The following is a 23,782-nucleotide window of genomic DNA, read 5'->3' on the forward strand; positions in this document are numbered from 1 at the left end:
TTTATGCTATTCCTCTGCGTCAAAGGAGACAGAGTGTGTGAAGGATTGAGTCTCTCTGCGTCAGGCAGAGAGGGAATGAGAAATGGCGCAGAGGGAGAGAAAGAGTGCACTGTCTTCCCGCTTTAATGTGCGTGTGTGTGTGTGTGTGTGTGTGCATGAGTATCTGCGTGCGTGCCGTCTACCCAGTATAACGCCTCCTCTGTATCCCCAAGCCACTCTCTGTCACTCACACACACTGAGACGATTGTCAAGACATTGGGCGAAGCGCCCCAAGACATTTCTGTGGCACTGTGTCTGTCACGGGGGTGATAGGGCTGAGATGGGGTTCACACAAACGCACACACTTGCAGCCATGTTTCCTTCAATTAAGGGGACATTATACGGACCTAACAGTCTTTTTCTGTAGGGATATGCAGAATTAACTGACGAGTCAATTAAACGTCGCAACTCTCACTAGATGGCACCAGAAATACTAGTGGGAATAACCTGATCTTTCATGTTTTATTCGTGTACAATATGGGTTCATTGTTGGGTGTAAGATGTTTTGCCAGCAGTCACTTCTGCTTTTGCTAAGGCCAGTATGTAAGCTGTATCGGGAACAATGTCATAAAACAACATGTATTTGTATGTCTAAACATCAGGATGGTACCTGTTCGGGTTACTGTAGTAACAATGTAGGCATCAGTAGCTACCTACCTAATCTTGTCATACGGTTTTTCCAGCAGTGGGCTGCATCCAGCTATGCTTGGACAAGAACCTCCCCTCAGAATGCCAGGAGTCAGTTTATCGGGATGTTTTTTCATTGTCTGTTGTTTGTCCCTTGGATGTTATTCTCCAAACAGGGGCTCTCTGCTTGTGTTTCCATTGATTTTTATTCTGCTTTGTTCTCATTGTTGCGTGCTTAGTAGTGGAAACAAAAGAAACGTAATTCAGCGGCTCAATAAAGACACAACTGCAGAAATTCGATCGCACTTCAAATCACTCCACATCACTCCACATCACTAACGTTTGCAGGGACAACGTTTGATTTCTTTTTGTAATACCGTCGAGCAATTAAAGATTCTAATTGTGAGTAATTACATAATTCTGTGTAGTAAAGCATTATTAATGCCGCAATTTTTGCAATCGTTTTATACTTTTTAATCTTTTTAATTATTTGCCAAAAAATTGATGTTTAAGTCTAACTTTTTAGGAAGGTTGAATTGCTGATGGTATTTAATAGTTAAGAAAAAAAAATGGGCAGGACACATCAAAAATATGCTAAAAGATCTTATTAGATCACTCGTGATCAGTGTATCGATGGACCCGGGTACCAGAATGATATGAATGTTGATCACAGTGTTGAGTGTCTCAGAAGTGGAGATAAAGTTTTGATTGATGGAAAGTTAGTCATCAAAACACTTAGGAGTAAGTTAGCAGTTAGGCGACACAAGCCAGGCTTAATACTTAACAGTACGTAACAGCACCTGAAACAGTTATAATGACATGGAGGTTGAAGGGTTTTTGTGCTGCAAATTGTTGTTAGCTTTAGCTTCGCGGGCATTTCATATAGTAAAGAAGGATTTCTTCTTGCTAATTTGCATGGTGGGTGGCAAACAACACTATGGTTAAATTTCCAGCGTGAAATAAAGGTAAATATTAATTAATATTTCTGTTCTAGTCATCAATTTAGCTGTGTTTTTGGAAGTGGGACAGCTGTTTCGTGTTGATATATCAGTATGGCCAGGACAGTGTTTGAATTGGGTCTGTAATGTGCTGTAATGACAAAGCTTCCTGTCACAATAGCCCCTTTCACACTGCCGAATAACCCGCGTTTAATCCGCAAATTTAGCGTGTCCGCTGTTGCGTTCACACTGCCGACCCGGGCTGCCGCGTCAACTCGACTCGCCTTTCGACCCGCGTCGGACCCTAGTCTTTTTGCCGAGCCGAGTTTGGTGTGAACGCAATCGACGCGGGTCGGACGTGGGTGTGGCGTGACGTGAAGAGTTTAAAAGACAGAATTGACAGCTGATTCAGAACAACAGCGACAGGTGAGGACAAGTTTTACTCTGTTTTAGCCTACATCAAGTAGGACATTTTTTAATATGGCCAACTGGGGAGACAAGGAGGTCCGCGAGCTCCTCAGCCTCCGAGCAGAGGACGTTATTTACCACCACATTTCGGGGACTATAGTGCTCTTGTATTCTCCGGATATGTTCTTTGGCGGCATCCCACGTTGTAACCATCCACACCCTGTATTTAGACTCTACCTCCGACGCATGGCTTGTGGCTACGTCATTGTACACGCCCAGCATTTTATGTGTTTCGTGTGACGCTCTGCCCCTAGGCAACGCCCCCTGAACTCGGCTTCAGGCGACACGGGTCACCAACACACCAAGCGTTCACATTGCTCGACGCGGGTCGAAGGTGCAATTTGGACTCGCTAAGGTAGTGGGTCGCAGTGTGAAAGGGGCTAAAGGGTCACTCTTGCCAGTGTTCCATGTTGAGTTGGAGAAAGAGAATGTTTGTTCTGAAGATTAATTTTGAGTGGTGAGCAAGAATTGCTTCTTGCGATTAAAGGTCCGAGTTCAGAGTCAATGCTTTTCTATAACTTACAACAAAAACGCATGCGTTATTGTTGGTTATTTTCTCGAAGCCAATAAGAGAAAAATTGATTCTTCTTCTTCTTTTGGCCTCTCCCTTTATCAGGGGTCGCCACAGCGAGTCGATCTCGCATCATCGCTTTGGCAGATGTTTTACACCGGATGCCCTTCCTGACGCAACCCTCACCATTCATCCGGGCTTGGGACCGGCACTTCAAATACACTGGTTTGTGCTTCCCAGTGGCTGGGCGAAAGGGGGAAAAAAAGCATTTTTTTTCTGTTTGGACTTCCAAAATTAGCCTAGGAATTGTCAGGAAAATGACCTAAAGTTACCCCTACCATAACTAACTCTACCACTTCCCCTAAGCCTCGACCCAAACCTCAGCCCACAGTGAGAGCTTATCTGGGTTTTGCTTTTTGTTCCCAAAACGGATGTTGGCCCTGACGATGTGTTTCTGTAAACACTTTAATACCCTTCAACATGAGTAATACAAGTATACACACACTCACATACACCCTCATCAAGATCCAGCCCTCATACACGAATGCGTTGTCTTACCATTTCAGGTCATATTTAAATGCAGGTATGTTACTTAATGCGGCACTCTGCTGGAGTGCAGAGCTTGTCTGAGTGTGTGCCTGGCTTCCAGTGTACTTGCACTGTATGTGTGATTGGGATGGCGTACGTGTGGCTGATGTGGAGTGCGTGTTTGTTTGCATCAGACAGCACATTAGGCAAAGCTATCTTTAACCTTGTAAAATGAGTGACACTGATTCTAAACTGACAGGATGGATTTCAGTGTGCCATGGCGCTCCGTCGTGTCAGCTTCTGTCAGCTTAGCCCGTGCGCCGCTTTCACTAAAGGACGGGAGCGTGCCACAAAGGAGACCGAGTATCTGTGCGAGGCACAGGGAAACAAGGCGAAAAACGAGGGAGGCGTAGAGAAAGCTGGGTTCAATGTGATAAATGAACTGGTTCGGAAAGTGAAGGAGGAAGAGCCGTTTTAGTGGCGACAAAAAGACTGTGGCGGAGACCGAGGAGAAAGGCTACAGAATGCTGAGAAAGAGAAAAAAAAATGTGACAGGGAACGAAGGTGAAGACGGAGAAGCGAGTGTGGGGGGGCAGAGACCTTCCTCCGTATCCGGATGTCTCTGAGGTCTTTTATTGACTCTGTCTATTGTTCACAGCAGCAGTCCTAATCACTCTCAACAGGGAACTTGGTTTTATACGTGTCTGTGCTTGCGTGCGTGTGCTCGTTTGCCAGCCTTGTGTGTGAGATTGCGTATCTTTAGACACGTTCTCACTTATTCTTTTTCACACACTGGCCCCTACAGAGAAGCTATTGTCTACTCATCTGGTCAAGCTTAATGGACAATAGAAGTGGGTGGGAAAGCCTGTCCCTAAGACACATTAGTCTAATGGTCCAAATGCACACACACACATACACATATGCACAGAGAATGGCCTGTAAATTCCATCTAAATAGCACGCATACATATGTATGGTCTCTGTTACTCACGCATGCACACAGAGGACCAGTTGTATGCCACCATCCTGTTTGCATCTTTCTTAACAATGACTTCTGTCAGGGATATTAAAAGAGATGACTGTTTTAAGGACAAGCAGTGGAAAGTGATGAACATCACCATCACGCACACACGCACACACACGCCAACAAAGGAGCTAATCTGAATCACGGGCATTTGTCCGGAAAGCCTTGCTTTATATCTCACTCTACGAGCTTTTGTCTCTTGTTTTGTGTTTTACCCATAGTCAGCCACAGCTGCACAAAAGGATAAACATTTCAAAGGCCCGATACTGTGAATAGAGTCAGTGATTTCCAATGTGTATCTGCAGGGTGGAGAGCCCAGATGGAGACAGGGAGATGGGAGAGAGCACAATGCCAGAGTGGACAGCTTGATGGTAACAAAGCCATGGTGGATGGCGATGCAGTAGATCCGCCTGCAGTGAAACAGTCTATCCCTGCAGCAACATACACACAGATGATACCTTCAAACAACAACAAAAAAAAGAAGCACACACACTCACACACTTATCGGGCATGATAATGAACACTGGCTGCAGGGGTTTGAATAAGTGAAATTGGCTCCCTATTAAAAGAACTGCACAAAACATTTACTCGGGACAGGTGTGCCAGGAGGCAGCAAGGCTGGTAGTTCCAGTGTCAGCCACGGGGGGGGGGAACTCGCAGCAGACTGCAGCAGTCTGAAGAGGAGTATAGGGAGAGAGAGAAAGAGGGTCCGCATAGTGTCGATCAGATGACCTCGCTGCTGCAGTTAATGTTCTCTGGCGCTCAGACACAAGGCTAAGGCTCTCTCTGAGACTGCAGGGCTGCTGTTCTACAAGCGATGGTGATGGAAGGGGTGTTGTTGTTTGAAGTGTGTGTGTGAGTATGTGAATGCAAGAGCAGAGAGATTAGTGGAATGAGAAAAGTAGAAGGGGAAAGGGGGAGCATGACACCAAGAGGATATATGCCACTAAAGCAGTGCTCAGTTTTTGTTATTCCATCTTCCTTTCAAACTCTTTTTCCCGCATTCCTCTTTTCCTACCTCTCCCTCTTTTGTCTTTGTCTCACTCTCTTGCCCTCCTCATCCAACCCCTGTGTTCCCTCGTTCCTACTGCCGCACTTACCCCCCTTTTCCCCTACCTCATGCCCCTTTCCCTCCCTCTTTTCTCTCCCTGTCTCTCCCTCTCTTCTTTCTCTCTCTGCAGTGCAGCACAGTGATTATCATTCCTCTCACAGAGTCAGGCCTGATAGTCAGATACTGCTGAGCACCCTTCTACATCACCTGCTTCTAGAGGGAGCAATGGAGAGGGAGAGACTGAGGCAGAGGAGAAGACAGAGGGGAAGGGCAGGGAAAGAAGGAGAGGACTGGTGAGGAAGAGGAGAAGAATGCAGAAAAATGAGAGGAGGGAGTCAACAAAGGGGAGAAATATGACAAGGGGAAAAATAGGGGAAAAGCAGAAGTAGAGTGTGGGATTGCTCTTACTGCAGAGGTGGTCCCACTGCAACATGCTGCTGCATAGGTATAAATGTGCAAGTGCATCTGTGTACGTGCACACCTGCAAGAGTGTGCGGAAGCATGCAGGTGGGCGCGTTTATGGCATCTGCATGTGAGCGCGTGTGTGTCATACGGCGCCTTGAACATCTGCGAATCAGACAAATGAATGAAATGCTTCTCTCATTGCTTCATCCCTCCCTGAGTTGAGTTTCAACCTGCTCCAAACCTTTTTTTTTTTTTTGCATTCTGCAACACAGTATTCTTTGTCCCTTGCTTTCTACAGACTGCATTCATGAAAACAGTTTTTCTGTCCGTAGTTTTTGTTTTGTACTCTTCCTAATGTTGGTTTACTCTTTTTTTGTTTGTTTTTTGTTTTTTGTTTTTATTCAACCATTGTTCAGTTGTGCCAGAGTGGCATGAAAAAGTTTGGACACTTTTTGTTACTTAGATTCACTAAACTAGGAAAAGGCGACCGTTCCCAGTAGACATGAAGTCGAAGATGACACATTTCTTAAATGTTTTTGGCAAGATTGCTTTTTTTTATCTTCATATTTTACAGCTTCTAACAAAAAAGGAGAGTTTACCCATTCTGCAAACACCCTCTTTGACAAGTACCTCAGCTTGTAACAGCCTTGAGTGTTGTTTTGGTTTGGAGGATTTTCGCCCGTTATTATTCTGGTTCAGTGAAATTCTTTGGCTGTGAATGTGTGGTGTGAACAGCTCTTTGTACAGATTTTTGATGATGCTTAAGTTAAAGAACTATAAAGGTTCACTACAAACCCTAAAGTTTGTGCTTCGTGAAGTAGTTCCAAACCCATTTATAGTGGTGTTCAGCATCATTGTCTTTCTATTAGTAAAATGCTTCAATCCTTCAGTTGCTATCTATGAGTTTGCTTAGTCTTCCAGACATCAGTTCAACTTCCACTGTTCCTGTTCGTGTTTTAAAGTAAACTGAGGAAGCATCTACCTGAATATGTTGAGCTACTGTATCCTCTTTTGGCATTGACGACTTTATTTTCAGAGAATTTTTGTAGGGGTGCTTGACCTCATGGGTATACTGTGCAAGCAGGAAAGCACATCAGGGAATTGCATTCCAATACGTTCCATCACAGCGGCAACTGCTTGAATGCCGTTTTAGATCGGGTTTATATTTAGATAACCAGTGTAAATATGTCATCATCAAAAGGATTCTAACCCATCAGTCGTGTTTGCGCGGCAGTTGCAAGATCCTTTTTCTGTCTATTTCACTGTTCTTTCCTTCTCACTGCCTTTCATGCATAGCTTAACAGTTGACAGCGAAAAGGTTTCAGAACGTTTTCTTACATTTCGCAGCAAGTGTACCGTAACCGGAGAGAAATCTGAGCTGTTGACTCAATCGCTTTGTCAAAGTTGAGTTGTTTTATTCATTCATTTGCTTGCCTCATCGACACAGTGATAAGACACAGCAACAGAGAAAGGAGTTGTAATAGAATGCTGAATAAATTAACTTTGTCCAACTTTGTTTGTGTTGATGAGATTGAAACACCCCTAGCTATTCATGTGGTTTTCTCACCAGTAAATTTCACAGATGAGGTGCTTGTAAAAAAGTCCCTTAGATTCTCTTACCCATTCCAGATGTTTTGTTTCTCTCCTAAGTGGCAGCTGAAATATTAGAAAACATTGATAAAGGATGGCAGAGAAAGGGAATATTTAAAGTGAATGAAGGAAATTAAACTATACCATGTCAATAGATATGAACCGTTACATAGCAGTTTAATCATTACAACTGACAACATCCCTCCTATGAAACAGTCTACGCAGACCTTTTTTCAGTAATATTTGAATTCTTATGCAGCCATCGATATTGAACTCACTTTTACATGCCAACATTCACTCTACTCTGAAAGTACGGGCAGAGTTGCACATTCACATTTACCAGCTGTATTAGCAGAACATGATCTGCTAAATAACAGCAGAGGCAAAAGGTCATTATTACTGATCAGCATTCCAGATATGAACTTTGGACTGTGTCCATCTGGTGTCAACACAGGCATATTAGTTTTCAATTGTGTGCTATGCTACACTGTATCACCTTACTTATTTTGCACAGTTATAGTTGTTACATGCATGAGACTGACATTTAATCATCTCAGTTATATTTAGTGCTGTAAGTAAGCGCTTACATTGAAAATATACAGGATGAGATGACATAACGTTAAATAACAGGATTAGACTTTGGTTTATCTGGCATTAAAGATCAGATATCTGCTTGTTCAGAGCCATTGAAGCCAAAATATACTGTAAACACTGTAAACCAGTTTTCCAGTGTTTACGCATTATACTTAAATGTAAATGATGTAAATTTAAGTAATTCTGTTTGCTAAAAGAGCTAAACTTCTTGAATAATTGCACCAATCTAGCCTTTAATTGAGACTTTCATTTTTCCTTTAGGGTCACACTATATTATTTCTGACATAAAAGGAAATCATATTTCAAACACTGTTGATACTCTGCATCAAACATGATGATGTGTTTTCAGGCTTAAATCAGCAGTCAGGGACATCAGACAACTAAAGGCCCTCGCTGTTTGGAAAATTTTAGGTGTCTGGAGGGAGCTGTTGTAAAGAGGATGTCAAACGTTTGATTGATTTTTTGCTCGTGGAATTGTCCGTTGCAACACGAAAACATTCCCATCACAAAATGAGAAAAAGCTTTTTTTGTACCACCAACTTGTTTTTTAACTCAACAATAAAGTAAGATGTCATCAGTGCATTTTGAATTTAGCCCTGCCCAAAAAATGCAAACAAGCTGGAGAGTTGTTTTCCATACTGCAGAATAATATTGTGGTGCAGTCAGACCTCAGCTATAGTATTAGCCATAAAAAGAAAAGAAAAAAATCCATATCAGTCAAAGTACAACAAAATTTGATGCAAGAAAAAAATAGGTTACTGTGAATTTGTTTATTTTATCTGTTCATTTGGTCCTAGTTTTCTGAAAGTAGACTGTAAAGGGTTGCAGTACATCTGATATGGGAAAAAGTGAAGGTCAAAGCATTTGGTCACCTATGGACTGTTCATCACAGCCGGACTCTTGTGGCATGCATTGTGTCTTAGGAGTAAGTTAATAACTGGACAAATGCGTTTCCATGGTTGGAATATGACCTGCAACCTGACCTCAGGGCATTGTTACAAGCAACACACATGTTGTGTATGAAAGAGGAACCACAGAGTATTGTGCATTTTTAACTAACTAATAAATAATAAAATCAGCCTTTAAATGGTGGTCCCCCCCCCCCTCCCATACCTAAATGATGTCAAGCATGAGAATGAGCAGAGAGCCAAAGGGAAATGTGGCTCTTCTCCTACAACCATATTTGTAGTTTTGGTTTATGCATAAGCCGCAACCTGTCAATTCATTATGCAGACCACAGTGTAACAGGGCATAGACAAACAAACAAACAAACAAACAAACAGACACTAATCCAAATATGCACGCGCACACACACACACACTAAGATATGCAGATACACACATATGTGTTGAATATGCAGACACATGTAAGGAGAAAAGAGGGAGACTGTTAATTAACTAGAGCTCGTTAATTCTCTTTGAACCGACAGCGAGGAGGTTTACACACTAATTACCTTGATGACTGAGCCAACCTGTGCATGCACACACAAATGCTGGTCCTCACACTGCAAACACACACGCTTTCACAGGCTGACTTCACGCATCTTGCAGGCTTTTAGACTCTCGCACTCATACACAGTAAAAAAATGCAAACATAAATGTGTGAAGTCCCGCTCGTGCACAAACATATGCACACGCCCATGTGCACTGCAACACACCCGTGCCCTGAAATGAAAGCTATATTAGGAACTTTTTCTCTTTTTTGCTTCAGAGCCGCAAGATCCACATGGTTACGCTTATTCTTAGCTCAGACCCATCATGCGTCTTTTTGATTCACACCCATCTGCCAGAAATAGCTTCACACTATCTCCCATACTGTATCCGGGTAATGTTTTTACAATATAAAGCTGCATTACATACAAAAACATAATGACACACCCACACACACTTACCATGCCATGCAAATGAGTGAGGCTCCCATGTCAGTATTGAACTGTAATGGCCCGTGTCAGATTAAGTGGAAGGTTTTTTTATGTCCTCCGTCAAACTCAATTAATATTCCATCAGGCATGAATTCATAGGCCACACTGGACCTTAGGCGATTTATCTTTTTGTGTGTGTTTGTGTGTGATCAGACTGACGATGAATGTGTGTCGGCTTTCAGTAGATGTTTCGGATCCTTTGTAGTCAACCTTTATTACATTTTCTAAGCCAAAAAATAAGAAAGCACAAATATACACAAAAGACCGTGTTTTGTCAGTCCGGTTATAAAACTTCCAGAAATGCTATTTCTACTAAGATAGAAGCTGGAAAAAGCAGATGGAAAGTCATTTAAGATTTAAGGAAAGGAGAGTCATGTGGAAAGATTTTTAAAAATCCATAATGACAAACTATTCAAATGGGTAGTGAGTAGCAGGAGGACCACAAAATGGAAGGCAACAGCGAGAAGCAGGCAGGGACCAGTGCAGACATGTAAAGTGTACAGTCAGTGGAAAGTAATGACTAATAGTAGCCAAAATATGGCATTTGGCAAAAGAAGAGAGGCTTGTCAATGAGTGTGATACTTTTGAGATTGAAAGGAAGATAAGTGAAAAAAGGGAGGTAAAAAGGGTTTAGGGACTGAGGAGCAGTTATGGGTCAATAAACCCTTCTGTGGGGGAAGCAGAGAGGGATTCATAACGAGGTCAAGGACTCATTATCGATCGCTACATCATAAAGCTGACTGGCAAGGAAAGGAAGGGGTTGGAGGAGGAGGTGGGAGGAAGTGAGCTGGAGGAACAAACAAAAGACAGAGAGTTGCAGCGGGGAGACGCACAGTTAACTGCTGGATCGGCCGAAAAAAAGGATAGAAGGAGGGAAATAGAAAACAAAATGATCAAGATGAAGGAACAAGAGAGGGCAGCTATGGCCTGAAGGAGGGAAATTGAATTGAATGGAATCTTTGCTGAACAGATGAATTCTACAATAGAATTAACACAAAGAGCAAACATCACCAGGCCACCAATACAAAGAACTTATCCCTTGTCAATCAAGGCCCACCCTGTGGTGTAGGCTGGATCCTACAGTCACATAGTAACCCTATCCCCATTTGTGTACTGTATAACATTTAAGTCCCACAACTAAGATTTTCAGAAGCATGCATGCATACGGAACCCACAAGATTTATAAGCATGTGGCTCTGTTTTAAGCCAAGACACCTTTTCCTGATCCTAACCAAGTAGTTTCGTACGTAAACCTAATCAAATGGTGTATGAAAACTTATATGTAACTTATAACATAATGGTCCCATGTTGGCAATGAACCTAAGTTTTTGAGTGAAATGTGGATAGTATTCCCAAAGTAGACTTTTTGTGAACGTGTCCAAGAACATAAATCAATAAATACTTATGAACTGCCGTGTAACTGTGTTACTTGTCAACTATTGAATGGATCGGCATAAAATCTCTTAGAAGATCGCAAGGCCGCCAAGAGGATTAAATCTAATAAACACGGAGAGCCCCTGAGTTTCTTCTTACATTTCTGGCTTATTTAACATTTATAAAGAATACCATGAAATCTGAAGCCCACCTGTCGCCCTCTGTCTGATTTTATGATCACTCTAATAATCCCCTGACTGCTTATCAGAAGCCATCATCAGATCAACATTTAAATCTACCATTTTGATTAATTTAACGTCGACTCTGTTGACTCATCTGCTGGATTTTAATGTTGTTGGTGTCTCACATGATAACTGTAATTGAAATTCAAATCATTTAAAATGATTAAGAATCACTTAACTGATAAGTAACATAAGGGAAACAAAAATGAACCGCCTCAGTTAGTTTCTCTGTCATTTTCACTCTGACATTAATGCTAAGTGCTAAATTAGCACAGCTTAGCATGTTAGCCTGCTAGATAGTGGAAATAGGAAAATTATACCTACTGCTCTCACTAGATTAGCAGTGAGCATGTTAGCGTTTCCCTCAAAGCCACTTTTTTTAATGTCACTACGGTGTTCTGAAGGTTTTTTCCAGAGTCATAAACCTTCTGGGTGAAAGCAGAATCATTCTGTGGTATAATAGAATGATCGTAAGCTAGTTTTTTGTGATTCCTTTTTATCCTACTATAAAATGGCGTATGTCCTAGTTCTTTATGCAGAAAAGAGGAATAGATTTTTGGTTTACATTTTACAAAATTGCAGGGACAAATTTTAGCTTTGCAAATATAGTGGTTACAACTTTCCTTCTACTATTATTTCTCTTTTCAGTTTGTTAAAGAAAAAAGTTAACAAAGATTTTTAAAGTGTGGAAGTGTTGTAAAATAACACTTAAGTAGGTAGGTTAAGTAGTTTTTTTTTGAAATCGATGAGTACTTTTTGAAAAAAGTGGATATAAAGCTCTGCTGTAGTAATGTCATGATAATATGATAATGCATAAGAAGCGCAAAATGGAGTTAATGAAGATCCTATCTTCTGAGTAAGCTAATTAACTTCCTTTTTCTTTTTTATCACGTGAACAGAAGGCTGGCTGCTAAGATCTTTTTTCTTTTGTCTTGAGGTCAGAAATCATTCAAAATTGACATCATTATCATGGAAAAACTCATCCTTTGATTATGAAAACATAGTCTGCAATGACATTGACGAGGTATGTCCTATGATCCAAAGGAAACTGCTTTGACAGGCCTTTAAGTCTAGAAATAGAGGAATTACTGTGAATTGAATTGTATGAATTGTATGTGTATACATCTCTGACTTAAAAAAAAAAAAAAACGTAATGGTATAGGTCTACCCATCAAGATTTATGTACAAGAAAGCAAAAATGCCATTCCCATGCTTTCTTGGACTCTTTAAAGTCAGTCAAAGTTATTTTCTGTTGTGCATTGTTCTCTATCTGTAGCACTGGCTTGCATCTTAATGCATTGGGGAAAAAAATGGACTGCTTCATCTGGACTAATGCTGCAAAAGTAGTTTTGTCTGATAGTTGAGATGGAGCCATTGACATTCCAAAAACCACTGGCTTTCTATTGGACTCTAACATCTTCTGCTCTTCCTCAGCCTTCCTTGTGCTCACCCTCCCTGCTGTCTGAGTCACTTTCTCTCATCCCCCTTTCATCTGAAAGTTGTTAAGAAGTCACAGAAGAAGCGACTGCTCTGTTAATTTCCCCTTCTGCCTAATTAATTTTGCTGTGCTTCTCTCTCCTCTTGTCTTATGTGTTCAGTAGATGAACTGTTCAAATGTTTCACTTTCTTTTTTGTCTTGAAAGAAAGGGAGGAATTGGTGCTATTTGAGCTTTCATCCCAGCCGTCCATCAGTTTCCCTCCAGATTATCCAGAGGTGACACTCAGAGCTGAAGTTTTTCCGCCCTAATCGACTTCTTTCCTCTGTTTCCCTAGCTTCCTCACTATACACTGCGTGTTTCAAAGCAGATCTAGATTTAAAGGGTTGTAATTTCGTAAGCAGATAAATGAGTATGAGAGGAGATGGGATGGGTGTCGTATAGAAACAGGCTTCCTGGTGTGGAGTGATCTCTTCGGGTCAGATGGACTCATTTAGCTCTCTCTGATGTTCTCCCAGCAATGAAGTTACAGTCTTATTTTCCCTCCAAAGTTAAAGCTGCTCTACTAACAACAAAGGGGTTATTTCTATGCTAAAATCACAGAGGTTGTATTGCTCAGTTAATGTAATAGATGTAATAGGCATATTGTAAATCAGTTGCTGAAACCACCTCCAAAGCAGAATTGCTTTTTTTGTAGAAAGTTCACTGTTTTGCGTTTCACAGTGATGGGTGGGGCCTTTTTAAAGGTTTATGACTATGTTTCAAGTTTTCACAATTATCTTAATGGGCTTAGTGATTAAGTGCAATTCCTTTGCCCAGTGTAAAATTATTTTATTCAAAACAGTAATTTCAAGAAATACAGTACAATGAAAACGGAAAGGAAGCTTGGACAAAACCAATTTAAATATAAAAAAAAGAAATGAATTAATTTTCAAGTCAAGAATAAAAGCCCTAGACTGTGATATTTCATATTTTTGTTATTACTAAGAAACCAGTCATGATCTGTGAGTAAAAGCAACACCAGAGAAGTTTGTGAACCTTAAAACTATGTCTTTCTGAGCTCTTTTGTTCTGCATATTCCTGAGCCTGAATGTTCCCTGGAGGGCCTGGCTGGGGGTTGAGATACTGTACAGCATTTCATGATTTTGGTTTCCAGCTCCACACCACACCATTTTGCTTTTCGGTCAATTGACATTTTTGAAGGCTTTTGATGGCGTCTTTGTGGCCTCTTAACATGACAAAAAAATGAAGGTGTATCGGGAATACATTTGCAGGGAGACTGAGATTTGTTTTGATGACATTTCTGTTACATCCCACAGCTGTAGTGGGAGCCAAAGAGCAAAACAAATTGCCAAGTTAAAGTGTTATTTCAACCAGTCTCCTCTGTCTGTGGCAGATGTTCTTATATTATGTTGCTCTATCAGGAGTACAACTTCTTTATGCTGCCAAAAACAGCTCTGATCAGTCAGTAGTGTGGACAAAGCCCCCGAGGGTGTCCTGGAGAGTCTGGTACCGGGACGTCAGCAATAGATCCTTTGGGGTTGGATTTTGTGTATTTGTTTCGTTAGTTTGTGGATTGGAGCCTGCTTCCCGCAGATGTCATGTGATTGACACCAGATTGGTATCTGGGGAGTTTTTCTGGCAGCTACTGCTGTCCTGCTGGGGAAGGCTATTGCTATAGGAAAGTGCTTTTTCCTTAAGGTAGGGGGTTGACTAGTGAGCAGATACGTTTAGGTCAGTAGCAAGTGTCAAAGTAACATCCATGAGAATGCCATGGTGAAGGTTTTCCCATCAGAACATTGAATTGTAGCAGCATGAGCAGTGTTACGTTGAATTGAAGAAGCTGAATAGAAGAGTTTTGGAAAAACAGACAAAACGTTTTAATAAGATCAAGCATTTCTTTCACAGTTTGATGCAGATGTCGAGCATTATAACTCTCATTATTTATCCATCAATTGCTTCAATAGAGCACCATCTGAGTGGATTCTGTATTACTCAGCTGCTCCTATTAGGCACTCATTCAGATGGGAAGTAAGTGTCTCTGCACAGGCCAGAGGTTTATAAACACCAGCCATGTCCAGTGGCATTAATCCAAACTGGGATTTAAAAAAAAACAACTGAAAACTTTGAGAGACCGCTGGGATTGGTTGATAACTATTTCCCTCCATTGTAGCAGCTAAACCCATAATCAAGGCGAACATGATCAGATAATCCCAATATGTCTTTGCAGACCCTCCCCAACAGTCTAATCCTCAGATTTAGGATCTCAGATTAAGAATCCTGGAGGATTAATCCCATATTGTTTGTGTGTGTGTGTGTGTGTTTGTTTCCCTGCAGGGGACCCTTCGTCGGGTGACCTTCTCAGTTGTGAGCCAACCCCAGGACGGCGGTTGCTATGACAGCGGCCTGGAAGATTCGGAGACGCCTAGCAGCAAGAGTTCTTCAGGGCCACGACTGGGAGCCCTGTCGCTTCCTGAGGAAGGCTACGAGCGAACCACACCAGAGGGCAGCGTTGGGGAAGAGGATCACGTAGAAAATGGTACACCAGTCATTCAGAACACCTTTCAATGCTCAGCTAATAGAATTAATTGAAAGTAAATAATCTCCTACAATCTCCTACAAATAGTTAACAGCTCACTGGCATCAGGCATTTTTCCCAAGTCACTAAAGACAGCTGCCATTAAGCCACTCCTAAAGAAGAGAACTCTAGACGCCTCTATGATGAACAACTACAGACCTGTCTCTAATCTCTCTTTTATATCTAAGATTATTGAGAAAGTTGTATTTAACCAGCTCAACGACTTTCTGAATGAAAGTGGAAGTCTTGATAACTTTCAATCAGGCTTCAGACGTCATCACAGCACTGAAACAGCTCTGGTCAAAGTGTTAAACCACATCAGGTTGAATACTGATTCTGGTAATGTTTCAGTCCTGGTCCTGTTGGACCTCAGCGCTGCGTTTGATACTGTAGATCACAGAATCCTGTTGCACAGGCTGGAAAACTGGGTTGGACTTTCTGGAGCGGTTCAGGTCCTACTTAGAAGGCCGGAGTTATTTTGTTACAATTGGCAGCTATGAATCTGAGCGAGTGGCCATGACTTGTGGAGTCCCCCAGGGGTCAATTCTTGGACCTCTTCTGTTTAACTTGTATATGCTCCCTTTGGGTCAGATATTGCAGAACTTTAACATCAATTATCACAGTTATGCAGACGATACACAACTTTATGTGTTTCTGTCACCGGACGGCTGCAGCCCAGCAGACGTACTGTGTCAGTGTCTGGAGGAAGTAAACACCTGGATGAGAGAGAATTTTCTACAATTAAATGAAGACAAAACTGAGATAATTCTGTTTGGTAGCAAAGAGAAGAGGGTCAGCGTTGGTAAATATCTTGAGACTCGGAACCTTACAATCACTGACCAGGTTCGTAACCTCGGAGTGTTGATAGACTCAGATCTGACTTTCAGCAGCCACATCAAAGCTGTCACCAAGGCAGCTTTTTACCACCTCAGAAATATCAACAGAATTAAAGGTTTCCTCTCCCAAACAGACCAGGAGAAACTCATCCATGCATTCATCTCCAGCAGACTCGATTACTGTAATGCTCTTTTAACTGGACTTCCCAAAAAGAGCATTAAACATCTGCAGCTCATCCAGAACGCTGCTGCTAGAGTTTTAACCCGGACTAAGAGATCTGAACACATCACACCAGTTTTAATATCTTTACACTGGCTTCCAGTCAGTTACAGAATAGATTTTAAAAGCCTGCTGATGGTTTACAAATCCCAGAACGGTTTAGGCCCAAAATACATCTGTGATATGTTCAGAGAATATAAACCTAGCAGAGCTCTTAGATCCAAGGACTCAGGTCAGCTGGTCCAGTCCAGAGTCCAGACTAAACATGGAGAAGCAGCATTTAGCTGTTATGCTGCTAACAAGTGGAACAAACTGCCAGTGGAGATTAAACTTTCACCAAATGTAGACATTTTTAAATCCAGGTTAAAGACATTTCTGTTCTCATGTGTCTATGCATGAAATATCTTTTAACTCATCTAGACTGTTGCTTGTTTTTAAATTCATTTAAATGATTTTATTTGTTTCTTTTTATATTCTTTTATGTATTTTTAATGCTTCTTGCACTCCCTGCTGCAATGCTTTTATTTTATGTAAAGCACTTTGAACTGTTTGTACATGAAATGTGCTATATAAATAAATTTGATTTGATTTTGATTTGAAAGTGAGATACTGCCAAGTACATTTATTTTATTGTTTCCTATCTCAAGACACGATCATACACACACTTTCTTTCTCTGTCTATCATCAACACACATAAACAAAACACACACGCTCAAACCTACCAGTGAAACACTTTCACTGGAACCTTGACTTGCTGTCAAGGTCTCAGGAGTCTTTATTCTCCTCTGTTGATGGGAACGTGTTTTACACAAAGCAGTTGTGATTTGTGTGTATGCATGCTCTGCACTTGTTGTCTATCTGTGTACAAGGCCTCCGTGTATAATGTTAGGGGATTTTTAGAAAAGCTAATGTCTGTGCTGACAGAGTCTCATCCCAAAAATGTCCCTGTCGATGACAAAAAATAAGAAGTATTTTCCTTTCTCTTTACAATGCACGTGATCAAACAGTGGAACAGTGGCAACACACCAAGGTCATAGTGACCGTGGTAACCTTTGGGGTTCTCAGTGTGCTTCCACTAAAATTGTACTTTTTTTACCTACTTTTGAAATGCCTTGATTGATCAGGTGATTAGTTAGCAATAGTTGCATGCAAGCTCCTTTTTTTTTTTGTTTTTTTTTTTATGCATGCCAAGGGGCAGCCACGAGACAGGCATGTTATATGGTTACATGTAATGTGTTACATGGTGAAGCAACAAAGAAAAGCAAGAAAAGCCTGAGCAGGCTAGCTAAATGTTCCAAGCAACTCTGGAGCTGCTTAGGTTACAGCAATAGATTTCCATTGCAGTTTTTGATTAGATTTTTGCATTTTGATTTGCATCTTTTTATCTTTTTTTTTTTTTTTCGGCCTTCACTTCAGATTTGCTTCACTAGTGTCCTCGATGGGAGAAAGTGACTCTTTTCAGCATGGACTTGCACGCACAAATCCACAAGGGAACCCTAAAAACAAATGTAAATACACTAAATGAGTTTATGTCCTCTAAATGTTGATGGAATGTTTTCCTGTATCTTAGGAGTATTTGTGTTGTTGGCAGGAAAGTCATCTTTACTTTGCTTGTCATCTGTGTAATTTTCTCTGTCAACTTAACATGCTGTCAGTGTAGCTATATGAATGATTGCTTTTAAATAGCTAATAATCACAGCCCTGCAGGACATCAGCATTCAGTGAGTGGTGTCCTCAATAACCTCATCAGTGAGCACCCATGAGACGCAGCAAATATTTAAAACATGTAATCTTGTCCTTGCACGTAAAGAAACTTAGATTTGCCATTCAAATGGCCGATAATTACATTCCCTGTGGCTCTGATCGTTGTTTGGCTTGACCTCACCTTTCACCTTTCATGTAATGCTGAGCACAGCTGGGTTTTTTGAACATTCAAAGTAAGCAATTTTCATTTTGCTTCACCAGCATTTTCCTTTCTTTCTTGTTCCCTTCAAGCTCAAACTGGTCCTTTAATTTTCTTCATCTAATGGTGTCTTTAGTTTTGTTTTTAGATTCTGGTTTTTTTTACCTTCATTTAGTGTTTGGCTCATCTCTTTTACAACTCTTTCTATTCAATTGCCTCTTCTTGAGGCATCAAGGTGGCCTTGTGGATAACATAAGATTTGAGCCACCGCAGTTTATTCTGGTTGGGACGGCCCCTGATTTCTCGTTTTTATGATGTTTCCAGTGTGGGTCTTTACTTCCAGCTATGAAACAATTCTTTTCTTATAACCTGTTCTTGTGCCTGTCCTGTATCCAGATGCCAGACAGCTGCCAGATGTAGCTCTGACAGGAAAGTGCACCAGGGAATGCGATGAGTTTGGCCACTCTGACACGTGTTGGATGCCTGTCCGCCCTTCACCACGGCAGCGTCAGCGCCACGGCAGCGACCCCCCACGACTCTCAACTTTCGCCCCAGGAGATGACAACAACAATCTCCGTGGTAACAACCATGAGAGCGACAGCGAGAGCGCTGGCAGTGCGGGGAGCTCAGAACCCGGGGTGGTGGTCATTGATGAAGGTCAAAGGTTACCTTTGGCCAACGGGGATCCTCTTGGCACCCTGGGTCGTGGAGACCGCAACAGGAACATGGGCGATCACAACCGTAACCTGCTGAATCGCAAGATGACTTCGGCGTCCTACGACACATTTAGCAGCGCGGGCTTCGGGAGGCGCCAACCAGAGGAGGAGGGAGGGGAAGGCCAGAACCCACCTGAGGTCATACCACTGACGCGGACAGGAGGGGACTACAAGACAACATCCTGCCTCACATTGTCACGTCGAGAGGTGTACCTGTGACGGCCTCGCTGTGGGGCGGTCCTTGACAAAATGATCTCTTCTTTGAAAAAAGAGAGTTGAAACTGTACTGGCAAGTCATCAGTGTAAAGAAAAGGATGTTTTCCAAAAGCCTTCATCAAACTTTTGAACTTTAACTCATGATTATAGGCACTTAAACTTAAGCAAGTTGTTGATGAACTCTTTGGAGCACTCTGACTCGGAGTACTTTCTAGAAAAAAAAAGTTTTTAACAACGACTGAAAGCTACCTACAGGCAAAGACTGTATGTTTACGTAGAAGAAGACAATCTTCTCTTGTTTTTTTTAATGAATCCAATGCATGCCTAACCCTTTGACCACAGAGATATCTGTGTGAAGAAGAGAGAGATTCAGACTGTGGTAATCATGATGCTCTAAATGCCTGACTGCATCTAAAAACTGAGACTACAGGAGGTCAGATTTGGACTCAACTGATGAGCCTTTTGCTGAAAAACGACTGAGGTCTCATCCGGTCAGAATAGATAAAAAGAAGTTAATGGGCCTTTGATTGAGTAACTTGGATCTAATTCGAACCAATCAAACTTTCTAATGCCTGATCAAATGTATGATAACACAGGTGGGAAATATTAACCAGTCCCACGAAACTCTGACTATCAAGTCTGTTCTTTAAAAACATTAATGAGAACAAACGGCAACAAGGTGAAAACAAAGACTTTTTTTTACAGTGCTCAGATTGAACTGTTCGGAATATGAGGTTTCTCATGGAGGGTCACTAGTGCCACAGTATTCTGCCATGTAAGAAACTGATGTTTATTATTTCTACTTTACACCCAGTACGTATGTATATATCATCTCTGTGTACTTGATAAAACCGAGTTGTGTGTCTGCTGCTCTTCGCCATTTCAGAGTAGACAGATGTGCCGAGTTCATTTCACATCTGCTGTGTCCCAACAGTGCTCATGTATGATAAGCCTTCTCTGATCCACACACACGCACGCACACACACTCATACCCACGTACACGTGCAAGCATGCAGACACACAGACATTAGCATGGAAACTCCGACTCATACAGTGCATTTACAGAGCGTGAACATGCATAGGGCCACAGTTTGTGACATGATTTAGTGGCTGTGTAACAAGTGATATATTGACCTGCATTCACTTTTCATACAGAAAAAAAAAATGCACATACAAACACACACAAACATATTACAGTTACAACCAGGTGTGTGTGTGCTTTTGATCATAATTTTCTAACATATTTCCTCATTGAACTAGCTGTAGCATTTTGCCTGCTCCTCTCCAGCCAGTATTTAAACATGAAATGTATTTAAATAATTACTCATCTCTTTGACTGATGTGCGTGGCTACATTAAAGGGAATTTCAATGACATCTACTGTAAGTAATTGATAGAAAATGTTGGAGTAGGAGATGCTCCGCATTCTGTAAGTAGGACTCATGAAAAACCAAATCGCTGTCATTTGTGTTAGAAAAAAAGGAAAAAGAGACTCTGCATGTCTGGAAGATGATGCAAATTTTTCTCTTCTTTTTTTTTTTATATTAAAGCCCCATGCTTATTTTTTGGGACGGTTCGGCTACTTGGATACATCTATACTAAAATGTGCGTGCTTACAGGGAAATGGAGATAATGATTGCAGTCAGAGATTTGGCTTCAGTTGGTGAACATGTTTGGGCTTTTCTCTCAGTTTCCACAGCCCAGGAGATGGCACAAAGTGTGCCATAGGCTGTAACTAAAGAGAACACGCTGTAGCAGGAGCTCTGCTGCTACCTGTTTCACTGCACAGTGCTGACCTGAACACGCCCATACCGCTGTGCTGAACTGAGCAGATAACAGACTCCTTCACATTCGCCCTTCCCATCAGCTGCTGCACAACTTCCGACACACTCTGCTTCGTCGGGCTGAAGAGTGGGTGTGGATCGAGGCCAACGCATCTTAATTCCCATCATCAGTGTGTGTGGCTCAGTGGTGTGATAGGGATAATAGGGTTAGGTCGTCCCTGTGGTCTTAATGAGTTTCCTTTCTCCTCTCCTCTCCTCCCTTGATCCACGCTGATCTCATTAATGTCTGGATAGGCTACAGTAACACTGCTGGAAACTGCCAGTAAGTGTGTCTTTTAATTTTTTTGAGTTGGTGTGGATCAGACAAGATGGAGGAGACATCCTTGTTAAGGAAATGAGAAAAAAAAGAGTCGCACTCAGGTGCGCGACAGTATTTAACCCGCTCACACCACTGCTGCTTGAATGACAGATCACTCAGCATCTGGAGGAAAAAAAACACCGTCATCATTACACCTCCTTACCTTTTAATGGGGTAATTAGGATGAGAGATTCTTTTTGTGTGTGATCACACTTTGTAAAGCTGTATATACTTCAAACTTTACTACTTAAGCTTTGAGCCCGCTGAGGCATTTACTCCCAAGCCTTCATCACCCTCACAAATCCCCAACGTGGCTGTTTTCTGAGCTCTGTTTGTGATGGACTGCGCTGAAAACTGCACCAAAATTCAAAGCTTTGGAATTTCTCTGTTCATAGAGTCTTTGTGTTGAAAAGGTGACCGCTGAAAACAATCCCAATATCCTGCACTGGGACATCTTCTGAGAGACAAAAACGTACATGCTCATTCTCGGTGATAAAAGAGTTGGAATTTGTTTTTCTCAGTCCCTCGAGGAGCCTGAAGCGCTCGTGGGGATTCAATTTTGGAAAGAGACTCTTGACACAGCCCTGCCTCCTCATAGTGGCACATATTTCTTCATACTGCTGTTTTATGGCAGTTCCTTAATGGCACCTTTCAAACCCCTTAAGTCTGGATTTTACGGGAACCTATTGTACATGAATCTGTGTGGGTGTGTCCTTTTTTTATACTGCACGTTTAAACATGAATATGTTTCAATTTACTGCAAAACAAAGAGGGGAAACAGACAGAGAAGGGGTTTGGTCAGGTCTGGGTTCTGTCACCCACTAATCAAGACATTTTTTTTATAAAAAGACACTTTGGTGAACATCATGGACCTGTCCAACCCCTTTTACCGCTATCCTCGCCATGTACAGATAAAGCTACACTGTAGAACAGACAACTGGAAACCATAACAGACAAGAGCATGCTTAAGGTTCAAATCTGCACTCGAGAAAAAAAATGTGAAAAAAAAAAAAGGTCATTTTACTTTCCTCTTCTTTTGTTTCTCTTCTTAAGGGACGGGCTCCTTTTGTTCTTTTTGCCACTCCCTTCCTGTAATTACATCATGAACTAATTGCATTTGCTGTTATGAGGAAGAAGAGGAGTTGTTAACAATTGGTTTGGTATGAAGATGAATCATGTAAAAGTTTGACTTTGGCATTAAAAGCTTCAAACCCTGCCGTTTGACTTTTAACTCTTTCACTTTTTTAGGGATGATCTCAATTAGAGCAACGTTGATAGGTCAAATTGTCAGAAAATTACCTTCCATAGTCTTTTCACGAGCACTTTTCCTTGACCTTGTTGGAAACCGTCATGAGGTTGAGGAACACTGCACTAAGCTGGGATGTGTGGGTCTGCAGCACTAAAATTACAGCTGTTCAAAAAGTATTTGACAAAAAGTGTCCGAAGCAAAAAAGACTATTTGATGAGACCCAATATACTGCAATATGCTCAATATTTGCCTCAAGAATATCAGTGTAAGTTGTTCTCTACTTAACTTTTTCCTTTCAAGGTCAAAAATGGGCCATCAAGGGCAACATTTGAGCAGTTTTAAACTAGAGGAAAATCCCTCCATTAAGCAGCATGATGCCTTATTTTAACGTAGGTTTGGAATGTCGTTTTGCAGCAGGATGACATATCTGGTATAGCACCGAGACGCGGTGCAGTCCATCAACTTAATCTATGACAGGTGTATATTTTGAACTTGATCCTGCTCCATGAAAACTTTTCAAACGTAGAAGCAATTTGGACTTAAGACTTATCTGAAAATGCTTCACAGGTGTTAACTGCTGCAAAGATTAGTGTAAAGGACTAATTCCCGCAATGTGTATTTTTTTTACGTCCAGTATGCAACACTGACACCATGTGGTCATGTATTAGTATTCTGCTGTTTCTTGGTATTCTTTAATAAGCACTTTCTCACTTTACAATTCACATTGAGGGGGTCAGTACTGTTAGTTAAACTGAAAAACACAGAAGGACAAGGGATTTCATTTAAATTCCCCAAACAATATAACGCATAAGTATTTAATTTTGTTCATTTTTCAGTTAAAGAAATATAACAAAAAATGTGTGAGCCAACACAACGGCTTGCTTGACTTGCAGCAGAAAAAGTGCCATTTTGTGCTTTTTCTGTTAATCAAACAAAGAGACTCAATGTTGCACAATCGGGAGCAAGATTATTTATGAGAAAAAGCTCTTTGTGTTGTAATTTCTAAAGTCATTAGGTCTATAAGGGACAGCAGATGTATAAAGCCTTTACTGTTCAGAAGTATAAACCTGAGAAAAAATGATTGGACTGTAATTTTGTGAATGAGATGATATTCACTGCATATACAGATAAAACAAAGATTTCAAACGTTTCCTCATGTGTAAGAATAAAAATAAC

At 41.3% G+C, this 23,782-nt stretch overlaps 1 protein-coding gene across 2 annotated transcripts in view; it reads left to right on the forward strand.

The window, feature by feature from the left end:
* Positions 1–22,573, forward strand: part of pcdh7a (protocadherin 7a) — a 49,538-nt gene extending 26,965 nt beyond the window's left edge. Inside the window, exons 5-7 of one of the 2 annotated variants that reach the window (XM_075462785.1) lie at positions 4,440–4,505; positions 15,085–15,286; positions 18,681–22,573. In XM_075462785.1, coding sequence (XP_075318900.1) covers positions 4,440–4,505; positions 15,085–15,286; positions 18,681–19,219 — 807 coding nt within the window. In that variant the 3' untranslated portion in view covers positions 19,220–22,573. The remainder of the gene's footprint in view (positions 1–4,439; positions 4,506–15,084; positions 15,287–18,680) is intronic. The other variant, XM_075462786.1, reaches the window with a different exon arrangement.
* The last annotated feature ends 1,209 nt before the right edge of the window (positions 22,574–23,782 follow it).

The sequence above is a fragment of the Odontesthes bonariensis genome, chromosome 4 (assembly GCF_027942865.1).
Source record: "Odontesthes bonariensis isolate fOdoBon6 chromosome 4, fOdoBon6.hap1, whole genome shotgun sequence".
Classification (NCBI taxonomy): domain Eukaryota; kingdom Metazoa; phylum Chordata; class Actinopteri; order Atheriniformes; family Atherinopsidae; genus Odontesthes; species Odontesthes bonariensis.